The 12870-nt window shown below is 40.7% G+C and overlaps 1 protein-coding gene across 1 annotated transcript; it reads left to right on the forward strand.

Annotated features, from left to right (window-relative positions):
- Window positions 1-771: 771 nt before the first annotated feature.
- Window positions 772-11819, forward strand: LOC130032367 (olfactory receptor 9A1). Its single transcript, XM_056123948.1, is given in 3 exon segments — window positions 772-892; window positions 1089-1217; window positions 10855-11819. Coding segments are annotated over 3 exon segments (1215 nt in total).
- The last annotated feature ends 1051 nt before the right edge of the window (window positions 11820-12870 follow it).

Here is a 12870-nt window from a genome sequence, read left to right on the forward strand (position 1 = left end):
CTGTAAAACTCAGCTCCCATGAGCGACATCTTATTATCTCATTCTTACTTTGAACAAACTGGTAGGCTACCGAATGTAACCTGCCCACACGGTAGAGTCTGGCAAACTCCCTGTGGTGTACCCAATATGCCAAATACCAGTAACAATGATGAGTCTCATTCTCATAACCCTGAAAGAGCCTTGAATATGGCACTTTTTAAAAAATCTCAGGGCTAGGACGAAGGAGACGTTACTGGGGCCTGTTCGAGGCAATCGACAAACAACAAGATGGTCGTGATTGTGATCGTGTACTGACCATCAGCCTAGGCTAAGTTTGAGTTTAGACATTCTCCAGACTGTTCTCCTCTCAGTAAAATCCAGCAATCTAGGTTCATTTTATGTACCTAGAGTCTGATGTGGCCTATAGCTCCTGTGATGCCATCTAGGAAGAGTGGGTTCTGATAGTAAGGTTAGCTTTTGGTGGGTTGCCATGGTTGGAAGAGTTTCCAAAGTGAAGAGCCCCCATAAGGCTGAAAGGAAACTCATTATGCTATCAGAACTCAACACTTAGCTTTATTTGAGTGATTTGCAGATTATTGTGAACAAAATTACTGTCAACATTGGTAATCATATCTTTGATGAATGTATGTCATTTTTCTTGGAAAACTATCTTAGAGGGAATTTCAGGCTTGCATATTAACTATATATTTAGGAACACAGATGTCAGCACCATAGCAGAAGGTGTGTGTTGCATTTACAAGTCCCTGGGTGTGAGTTTTCAAAGAACAAGGCATGGTGGCGCTCTGGGGATTCCAGCATTCAATGGCCCAGAACCACCTGCCCAAGCTGGATGATGGCTATGGATGGACGAAGGACCAGGGGAACAGAGAAACTGGGCCCAAGCCCCAGGCTGGTCGGTAGAGTTTATTTCTCTTTCCTCCCCAGCATAATCCAATCTCTCCCCTTACTGCACAATCGTAGTCGTAGCTTTGGTCATAGTCCCAGCCATCATAGTTCCATCATCCTAGTCTCCTCATAGACTCAAAGTCTTCTACCTTGTTACATTTTCTTATTCATCTCATCATAGTCTCATACTTCTCTACTTCCAGTCATTGTCATCTATTCTAGTAGTCGACTTTCTAGACCTCAAAGATCTCAAAGTCCCAAAGTCTCCAAAGTTCTCATGCTACCCTCTTATGCCTTACAGCACACTTATACAGGAATCATGAAGGGTGGGGGTACGCATAGGTGAGGGTGAACATTGTTATAACAACAGATAGAGGTAAAGTCACTCCTGTAGGAGATTAACTTAAGAACAAAATCTCATCTGAGGGTTCAGCACTCCAAACTACTAGGAGATCCACTCAAGGGCGGGATTCCATCCAGGGTGTATTGCTTTCTCCTTTCCTCAGCTAGTAGTCCATTTAAACAATCATAGTAAATTCACTTATAATATTTCTAGCCATTTTGTATGAGGACAGAAAGAAATATATTAAGATTAAAGGTTGGCTTGTCCTGGGGACATCTCACTATATTCTTCAGACCACAGTTCTCAGGCCACGTTAGTCTTTCCTCACCCCAGCAGGGTCCTTATTCAGTTACTTCTTTTTGGGTCATGACAGAGTTTGTCCATAATCATGCTCTTAATTTACTATACTTATGGTGCTTAGCTTTTCTCTTTTAGATGCCAGGATAGCTTACAGCTTGCCCTAGGTCCATCCAGTCCCTTCGTCAGGACCCTGCTTTTGGAGTTGCTAGGAACTAAGGGAAACTGAGTCAAGTAAACATGGATGCCCAGGAGTAAATATTATTTTGGAGTCAATTGACTTCCATGTTACAAAGCATAGCATCAACTGTCTTCCTGTGTCTATACAAAAAGGACATTGCTAAATAAACCATGCAAATGACATAAAGGAAAGAGTAAAGCAATATGGGATTATTGAGTTTGATGGAATTGGTTGTGCCTCAGGGGCACTGTTGTGGGAGTAGCTCAGTAAACCTAAAGCTCCCTTTGGGAGGAGCAAGGACAACCCAATGTTACCTAACACCTGGGTTCAAGGCCTAGCAACACACACACACACACATTATATATCTAATTGGTATTTATGTGACCATAGATTTCCACCAGCCGTGTATAAAAGTTCCAGTTGACTCACATATTCTCTAACACATCATGTAGTTAAAATAAGTTGAAATTATCGAGATGGGTTTGGGTCTATGTCTGAATTATCTATTCTATTTAATCAAACTATATGCCCATAGGTACATATGACATTATGCAAATGACACAGTATAGTACCTTTATAGAAGGTCTTGAAATAAGGTCTTATGAGTCCTCCAACTTTTACTTCCTAAAAACTTTTTTGACTGTTTCATATTTGCATATATTCAGATTTTCAATGTAACAATAAATCTGGGATTTATTTTACTTGTTTAAATAGTCACCATGAGCCAAAAACCTCCAGAACCCAACTGCAGCCATGCTCAAGGCTGCTCTCCACCAGCTCAGACAAGCCTCACCTACAGGGGAACCTGCAGAAAGACTCAGGTATGCTCAACCCGTGACTGAGATCTCCAAGCCCACTTGGAACAGGACTGGGCCTCCTTCCCCCAGCTCCCCAGTAGCTTGGCAGTCACACCCACAAACTTCCCCTGGCACCATACAATCTCACCAATGGCCAAGACCCAGAGACTATGAAATAAAGCTCCCAGAAGAGAGCGACACAGAACATCCTGGATCGCACAGCCTTTACACACTTGCACTCTAGCCCACAGATATACCAAATGTAGCACACATTTGTTTGGTTTTAATATATATGCTTGTAATCTCTTATATAAGGGCTTCGATGGCTTCAGGTGAAATACAACAATCTTAATATACTTTCCTGTTAACCTGGCAGGGTATTGAATGTAACCTGCCCACACGGCAGAGCCTGGCAAACTCCCCGTGGCGTATACCCAATATGCCAAATACCAGTAACAATGATGGGTCTCATTCTCCTAACCCTGAAAGAGCCTTGAATATAGCACTTTTTAAAATCTCAGGGCTAGCACGAAGGAGACATTACTGGTGCCTGCTCGAGGCAATCGACGAACAACAGGATGATCGTGATCATGATTCATAAGGCATAAGGAGAGGAGAAAGGCAATATTTCACTCATACATATAAAATCATAGATTTTTGATGATCGTGATCATGATCGTTATGGTGGTGGAATTGGTGTTTGAACCTTATTTGTAATGAACTAGTGTGAAAAACTTTATAAACATTTTAAAAAATAAAATTAAATAAAAAATTAAATAGTCACCATGAAATTACAAAGTTATTCATTATTGGGTTTCAGGCATACATTGTTTGTCTCAATACCAATCCTTTCACCAGAGCCTGATGATTAATGATGTGGAGCATTTTCTCATGTGCCTTTTAGCCATTCAGATTTCTTCTTCGTGAAAGTTTCTATTCATTTCATCTTCCCATTTTCTGATGGAGTTGGATGTTTTCTTTTTGTGCAGTCCAACCAGTGCTTTGTATATCCTTGATATCAACCCCTTATCAGATGTGTATTTGGAGAATATCCTTTCCCATTCTGTCTTTGTATGTCTTTGTATTTTGGTCACTGTTTCTTTTGAGGTGCAGAAGCTTCTTAGTTTAAGATAGTCCCATTTATCTATCTCTGTTTTCACTTGCTTGGCCAGCGGTGTGACATCTTTGAAGACACCATTAGCTTCTATGTCATGGAGGTTTTTGCCAACGTTTTCCTCAATGTACCTTATGGATTCCAGTCTGATGTTGAGGTCTTTAATTCTTGATATTGATAGATTTGTTCCAGTATTCCAAATCGTCTTGGTTCAGCCTTGAGATGTTAGGAGTCCAAGAATTTATGTTTTTCTTCTAGGTTCTCTCATTTCATGGCATAGAGTTTCTCTCTGAATTTCTGTGGTATCTTTTGTGACTTCCTTCCTTCCATTTCTGATTCAGCTTATTAGGGCTCTCTCTCTCTTTCTTTCTTTGTGAATCTTATTAGTGATTTGTCGACCTTGTTTAGTTTTTCAAAGAATCACCTCTTGGCTTCATTAATCTTTTGGATTGTTGGTTTTGGATTCCAGTTCTGCCCTGAGTTTTATTATTTACTTCTTTCTGCTTGCTTTGGAGTCCTTCTGTTGGTCGTTTTCCAGTTTTTAAAGTTGTACAGTCAAGTGATTTATGTGGGCCCTTTCTTCCTTCCTGATGATTGCTTGCATAGCTATAAACTTTCCTTTTAATACTGCTTTTGCTGTGTTGCACAAATTTTGGTAGCTCATGTTCTCATTCTTGTTTATTTCCATGAATTTAAAATTTTTCTTTGATTTTTCTCTCTGACACACAAGTTATTCAGTAACAAGTTATTTACTTTATAAAAACTCGGATTTGGGGGGCTGGAGAGATAGCACAGCAGGTAGGGTGTTTGTCTTACACACGGCCGACTGGGTTTGATTCCCAGCATCCCATATGGTCCCCTGAGCACTGCCAGGAGTAACTCCTGAGTGCAGAGCCAGGAGTAATCCCTGTGCACCGCCAGATGTGACCCAAAAAGCAAAATAAATAAATAAATAAACTCGGATTTTTAACCACATTGCATCTGTAAATAAATTTTGAGACAATTGACAATCTAGCAAAATGTAGTCTTCTGATTTATGAAAATAGTATTAAGTCTTCATCTGCTTGAGTTTTCTTCATTTGTTTCTTCATCTGGGAGCCACACCAGCAGTAGTCAGGGAGTACTGTTGGCTCTGTGCTCAGAGGACCATAACTGGTACTAGGAATCAAACCTAGGTTGACTACATGTAAAGCAAGCAGCTTACCCCCTGTACTATCTGTTTGGTCCAAGTATTTATTTATCAACCAAAGTTTCATATAAGTAAGGGAAGTGCTATACTGCTGAACTACAACCCTAGCCTCTTGTTGGGTAGAATTTCAATGTTGAAAAGTAATCTTGAGAATAAAAGTTCTTACATGGTTCTCTGTCCTAATGGGAAAACATTAAATCTTTAATTATCAAGCTTTGTGCTAGTCCAAGATTTTCTGATAAATCCTGTATATCAGTTTAAGAAAGATCTTTGTTCCTAGTTTTCCCAGAGTTTTCAATCAATAGAGTTGATTCCTCAGTGTTTTTTTTTCTTTTTTACTGATTGAGGTTCTGTAATTTATAATACTGTTAATGATGGTTACTCATGCTCATAATTCCAACACCACTCCCATCACCAGAGAGACTCAGCTCAATAAGATGTTGATCCTTATCTAATAATTTCTGTCTCTTTGATATGATTATATAAATTTTCTGAGTCTGTTAATATGATAGGTCATATTAATTAATATTATAAGATTAAGCCAACCTTGCATTTCTGGAATAATATAACAAATTTCTTAAGTAAATTATTCTTCTTAAATATTACTGGATTTTATTTTCTATTATACATTACTGGATTTGATTTTATAATGTTCTAATATTGCATCCATGTTCATGAAGAATACTGGTTTTTATATATTTTTGTGTAGTATCTTTTCTATAAAGATAACTCTGACATTATAAGAGATAAAGGAGCAGACTTTTCTTATTCTTAATTTCCTAGAAGTTTTTATGTAGGATTAATATTGTTTTCACATAAATAATTGGATGAAATACAAACCCAACTGGGCCTGGAGTGTTCTTTGTGAGAAGGTTTTTTAAAATTTTTATTTTAGGCACAATAATTTGTAATATTGAAAATGACAGGGTTCATGAAAAAAACATTCCAACACCTAGGATTTAGTTGATGAGTTTTTGTCAGTTTTGATAATTTTAATCTTTAAAAATGATCATTTTGTCTTTTTTAAATTGATTTAGTTGTAATGCACCTTTTTTGTTATCTTCAGTTGAAAATTAAAAATAAATTATGATCAAACCTTAGATTGTTAGTGGGAACCAGGAAATTAAGATCTTGCCTATAATACCATCTTAGATGTTGACAAATCAATAAAAAATCTTTGGAATATAATTTTATGCTAATTAAAAGTATAATTTCAGCATATTTAGTTTTTGACCTAGAAATTCCTACTCTACATACTTAAATCATATAAAAGTATTTGGACTTATATTAATAGTTATAGCACCATTTTTATAATAAGAAAGGAAACAACAATAAAAGTTGACTAATAAAAGCTAAAGAAATCATATCGTGAATCAGCCTTGCCTGCAGCTGACGATGGTTGGATTCCTGACATCCCACATGATCATCCAAGCCTAGCAGGAGTGATCCTTGATTCAAGGCAGAAGTAAACCCTGAGAAGAGTTCACTCACCTCTATGAAGGGCTTCAACCGCCAATCCTGATGCCCTGGTGTGGCCCCCGAAAATGAAGAGAGAAAAGGAGGGGGAGAGGAAGGAATAGGAGGAGGGTGGAGGAAAAAGAAGAAGGAGGAGGAGGAGGAAAAAGAAGATGGAGAAGGAGAAGAGAAAAAGAAAAGAAAGTTGATTCATAGAGGGATATTTAATGAGATGAGTATCCCAGATATGTACAAAATGAAATCAGGCAATATGTGTTGATATAGAAAGCTTTTATACATTTTTTTTATTAAACTAAAAAAAATTGAATCACCTCTGGCTGTACTCAGGGTTTATTTTTGGCTGCGCACTCAGGGATCACTCCTGGCCCCTACATATTTTTAAATGATAGAAAATGTAAAGAAACAGATTCCATGGCATTTTCTTTAGAGAAATGCAGATACATGCTTAGGAAATTTCTCTAAAATTATAGAATAGTCTGATTGAGTTTGGGTGATTTAAAGAAAAGAAGGAAGTGTATTTCCCTTTTACACCTTTCTACACTAATTGACATGCTTTGATTTAACAGGTATAGGGAAAATTAAATCTAAACTCCAGATCAATGTTCTATAATTCTCACTTGTTCTGTCTCACTCCAGCACCAAGCAGATTTCCAATTTACATTTTGTTGGTTGTTCCAGGTTGTAAATATAACTGCCTACATTAGGCTGTCCTTATGTTCTTCCCACTTGAAAGGGCCCAGCTGGTAATCAGGGACATGCCATAGAAATAAATGACTGGGAGAATATTGCTTGACTGTGTACAGATGTCTTTCTTCAGAAGAGTGGAGACCTATCACAGTACCCCGGAGTGGAATTGGGGGCTAGAGCCTTTCCATGGGGTTCTTTAAGATGCAGGGAGTAGATCTGACACCTTATGTTGTAGGAGAGGAATTCTTTCGAGTCAGAGATATTATAGGAGAGGAATTCTTACGTGTCAGAGACATTAAGGCTTTGTAACTGAGACCAATACTCAAGCTTCAAGGACATCTTGGTGAGTATTTGATGAAGCATTCATTTCAGTGAGTTTTTTCACTATAGCCCACCATTGCCATCAGGCTTGGAGGGTTTCCTCTGATAGGTCTGCTGTGAATCTAAGGGTGGCATCAATCATTCTAACTATGATATGTCTTGGAGTGTTTTTGTTAGGGTCCTTGAATCTGGATACCTGCATTCTCCAGCTCTGGGAACTTTTCAGCAATGATTTCTTTAACTGTGCCTTTTTCATTGGGACTGTTTTCCTGACCTTCTGGTACTCCAATGATTCTAATGTTGTTCCTCTTGGAATCATCCCCTAGGACTCTGATTCACTATAGAGCTATTTTGAGGTCTCTTGCCACTGATTATTGTTGTCTGTAGGCTTCGTGCAGCTCATCTTCCAGTTCACTGATTCTGTCTTCAGTTGTAGCCATTCTACTATTGAGGGCACACACTGAGTTTTTTATTTCATCTACCAAATCTTTTAGTCATGACATTTCTGTGCGTAGCTTTCCAATTTCTGCTCTCATTTCTTCTTGTATTTTCTCGATTGTTTCTTTCATGTCCTCATTTAATTTACTGGATATCTGTCTCACTGTTTCATTGAGTTCATTGAACATCTTCATTACTTCACATCTGAATTCTTTCTTAGAGAGCTCCCATAAGTGAGTAACACCTAATGAGGCTTCTGGACTCTTTTCATTGTCCTCTCCTCATGGTGGGGATTTGTGTTGTTTCTTCATGTTGGTGTGGTGGTATAGAGACTGAGATGTTACAGGAGGTTGCTGGGCATGAGTAATTTACCTGCAGCTCGGTGAGCATTGGCCGACCCAAAATTAGGCCACGCCCGCGTCCGCAGAGGCCATGCCCCCTACGAGTACCTGGTGTGTTGCGGGGGGGGTACAACCTGGGAGGAGAAGAAAACTGGGGATGCGTTGGGGATGAGCAGGAAGAGGCTCAGGGATGATGGGCAGCCCAGGGTCCTACAGGACGCCTGGGGCATGTACACAGAGAAAATGAAGTCCTGGGTTCGAAGAGTAACTGATCTGGGAAGAGAAGAAAACTGGGGACGGTGTTTAGGACAAACAGAAAGAGGCTTGGTGTATATTTGAGAGGGGGATTGTTTCCTATTGAATACAGGGGCTGGTTTGGGCTCTAAATAGCTTGAAGAACCCTGGGGAAATCCTAGAATATAGGGTAGGTGGAGGTTTCTGCTTCCAGTCTGAGATCTCTCTTGAAACTTATACTGTGGGAGAAAACAGCCTTGCTATCAAGAAGTTTGGTTCCCCATCAATTACACAAAAACTTTTAAAGAAGAGTCCTTCAATGTAATTAATCAAAACCAAGAATAATTAAAAGTTTGCTCAGCCCCCTCTAGACTGCTTAAGGGTGTCTTGAGTCTAGTCTAATTAATAATAGGTCCCTCAGTGACTAAGTTCCCTTGGGAAAGAGGGAGAGGGGTGTAGAAAAGAAAGACTCTTAGCTTCCACAGTGCTATTACTTTGGACTTTTTCTGAGTTCCTCCTTAAGGACAGTTTTCTAAGTCACCTTAAGGGGAGACAGGAGCAAGTTTCCCTGGCCCTTGTTCATGATTCCCCAGCAGCCAGACAGGAATTCGTCTTGGTGAATCCTGGAGAGCATCAGGATTGGCGGTGAAGCCCTTCATAGAGGAGAGTGAACTCTTTTCAAAGCCGCCTTCTACAATGACTAGGAAAATGTCAAGGTGGAAAGTTCTACTTTATAGAACAGGGACAATGGAGCCTGAGGAGTGGAGTGAGCTCATCTCCAGGTCCCTTGTACAGCAGAGAACAAATTCTAGCCTCCTCTGATACCATTGCTTGGTGAGATACAACTCTCTGATGTCAGTCAGGTCCTTTCTCTCTTTTTTTCTTTCTCTAGTGTTGGTTTTGCAGAAATCATGACACCGCAGATCACCGAGCATCCCCAACAGTTCTGTCTTAGATGCCCATTTGCTCACTGGCAAAAAAAACCCCCACAAAGCTATTGAGGAGGTTGCATTAGGAAATACAGGGAAGATAATGAGTCATAATAGGAGGCCAGAAGGGAAACCAAGGTGAGAAGGATGGAGGGATATGGTTGAACTAGTCCTAGTCAGGACCAAATGCTATTTATTCATTTAACAAATGCTTATCCATCCATCTACTCATTCATCCATCCATCCATCTACTCATTCATCCATCCATCCATCCATTCATCCATCTACCCATCCATCTATCCATTCACCCACCCATCCGTCTGTACATCCATCTATCCATCTATCATCCATCCATCCATTCATCCATATATCCATACATCTGTTCATTCTCCCATCCCTCCATCCATCCACCCATCCATCCATCCATCCATAAATTTGTCAATCCATCCATCTATTCCTCCATCTATCCATACATCTGTCCATCCATCATCCATCCATCCATCATTATATACATACATCCCCTATCAAGTGTTCAACATTGTTTATTTGCCTCAGAATATTGTGTATAGATATAAAATACATCTCTTCCCTCATGGAGATTGTATTCAAATCTCAAAGATGAACAATGTAAAACTAAAATTAAATTTCTTATGCCTCTTCCTGGTTTTATTTTTTCCTATGGCCTCATTCGTATGCTAACACACTTGACATTTACTTTATGTAAATTTACTTTATATGTAACCTAGGCTCTATTTCCCTCCTTGAATATCACCTTTGCAGAGCAAGGATTTTTTTGTTTGTTCTTTTTGTTGTATTTGTTCGATGTTAAATAAGGGGTAAAATAAACAATGACATCTAGTACGATATCAATAAGTATTACTTTGACGAGAACTAAAGTCTATTCATGTCCTTCTTGTTTGAGGTATAGCAGCTGGAAAGAATCCTGTAAAGAGAGGATATTTGAGTAATGGTGTAGCTGAGGTGAGAGGCAGAGAGGTCCAAGCACCCTGTGGATGGCAATTTTGTCAGTACCAGGCATCATCTTTCCTTTAATCTAAGATTTTCAAAAGCAAATGGAGTTATAAAAGAATACAAAAGCTCTGGAAAATTATGTCAAGCGCTAGAGTTCCCGTCTGGAAATTCTTCTACTCTATAACATAGTTTTAAATCTGAAGAGAGTGTTGGTCTTATACTCCCTGCCTCTTTTAATCTAATCCCAGGTACAAATGAAATCTCACATTCAAGCTCTACACTTTGGGCAACATGTGGTTGGTGATTATGTCATCTGCTTTTTGTGCGAAAGTACATCAGAGGGGTTGATTGACTCTACTTCAACACTGACAATAATTAAAAAGTATTAGCCTCTGTCCACTATAGGACAAAGTATGTAGTAGTAGGAGGCAAAAGGTGTTATTTGTGCCAGAAGGTGTTTTAGTCATTCTGTGAGCTATCTGTGGCTAGATTTTAGGAGACCACATTTATGTCTGGCTTTGTGCAATGTATAGCAACAGAGGTGTCTCACCTGATCACCATGTTGGAAATCCTTTGACACCCTAATCTATCCTCCACCTCTCTTGAAAGCAGGACATGTGGAACATTGTTATCTCTTCTTTGATCTCCAGGTTTCCCAAGAAGGAAAAACAAGGTGAAAATAATGAATAACTGCTCTAGTGCCACTGAATTCCGCCTTCTGGGCTTCCTAGGGTCCCAGGAATTGTGCTTCACTCTTTTTGCCATCTTTCTCTTCTTCTATTCAGTGACATTAATGGGAAACATGGTCATCATTGTGATCATCTGTGTTGACAAGTGACTGCAGTTCCCCATGTATTTTTTCCTTGGCCACCTCTCCACCTCGGAGATCTTGATCACGACCATTATTGTCCCCGTGATGCTCTGGGGGTTGCTGCTCCCTAAGATACAGGCAATCTCTCTGACTGGCTGTGAGGTCCAGCTCTATCTGTATCTTTCTGTTGGGACTACAGAGTTTGCATTCATGGGTGCCATGGCTGTGGACCATTACATAGCTGTCTGTAACCCTCTGAGGTACAACATCATTATGATTAGCCGCACCCGTATCTCTGTGGTAAATGTGTCTTGGGTGTTTGGGTTCTTGTCTGAAATTTGGCCAGTCTATGCTACATTTAAGTTTACCTTCTGCAAATCAAATGTGTTAGACCATTTCTACTGTGACCGAGGGTGGCTGCTCAAACTTGTCTATGATAACACTCTTTTTATAGAGTTTGTTTTCTTAATGGTTGTTTTCATTATCTTAGGTTCCCTGACCCCAACAATTATCTCCTACACTTACATCATCTCCACCATCCTCAAGATCCCCTCAGCTTCCGGCCGGAGGAAAGCCTTCTCAACATGTGCCTCTCACTTCACCTTTGTCATGCTTGGCTATGGCAGCTGCCTGTTCGTGAAACCCAAGCAGACGCAGGCAGCAGAGTACAACCAGATTGTGTCCCTATTGATTTCCATGCTGACCCCTTTCCTGAACCCATTCACCTTCACGCTCCGAAATGACAAATTCAAGGAAGCCCTTTGAGATGGTATAAAATGCTGCTCTCAACTGCTCACAGATTAACTCCCCTTTCTTGCTGGATTGTGGCTAGTGTGATCCTTTCTGTGGATTACTCAATAACAGAAAGTCCTAATTCTTCTATCGGCTTTGGCTTTATGAAAATAAATAGAGTGTGAGCAGAAGTTCCAACCAAGCCATGGAAGCAGACAGGAAGGAAACTGACTCTCACTCTGAACCGAAAAACTTGAGAATAGGGTCTGCTTGTGTCCACAGTTAAGCTTCAGGAAGCATGTCCAAGTAGTGTGGAAGGAATGAGAGGAAGAAAACACTTGCATTTTTTTCTAAGAATTCTTTTATTCCTATATGATGTCGGTGGGCCCCACGGGTGACTTATGTGAAGTGGGGAGGAGAAAGACGGCCACTTTCTCCCCACCCTCCTCTGCCACCCGGAACCCTGGGTAGGCTAGGACCGGTAAAGTCTGCAGTGAGCGCCTGCTCGGCACGGGCCTAAGCCCCGCCAGCCCCACAAGGTGGCCGTCAAGCCACACCTGAAGTCCGCTTGATCTTCTCGGCACGGGAGTTAATCCCCGCCACCCGATTGCTCGGGGAGCCACGGACTCAAGCTGCAGCGAGAATTTGCTCTTCGCAGGAAAGGAGAGACCAGTCCCAAGCCTTACCCGAGGTTTCTGGAGTTCTTGTCTCGCTCGCAGAAAAGAATTTCAGGAGTAGACGGGCAGTGAAGTAACAGGTTTTATTTGGAGGCTTTTGGAGAGGGAGAGAAAGGGATAAGCAGATAGTAAGAGAGAGAGAGAGAGAGAGAGTAACGTGTCCAGAGGGAACGCGGGCTTCTCCGAGGGTGGAGAGAGCGCCAAGTGGGCTCTCGAGCTGGTTCTTATAGATCCTTCTGACTCGGAATGTTCTGGAATCTCCTTGGGGCTGGGTCGCTGGAGTCAACCGGATTGAAAGGGGGTTCGAGAATCATCTGACTTGGAATGTCCTGGAATCACCTTGGGGCTGGGTCGCTGGAGTCAACCGGATTGAAAGGGGGGTTCTCAGAAAGGAGGAATTTCATGGGGAGGAGGGCCGTATCTTCAGGGTCTGGGGATGGTCTTAT

This window comes from Sorex fumeus, unplaced genomic scaffold (assembly GCF_029834395.1).
Source record: "Sorex fumeus unplaced genomic scaffold, SorFum_2.1 ptg000048l, whole genome shotgun sequence".
Classification (NCBI taxonomy): domain Eukaryota; kingdom Metazoa; phylum Chordata; class Mammalia; order Eulipotyphla; family Soricidae; genus Sorex; species Sorex fumeus.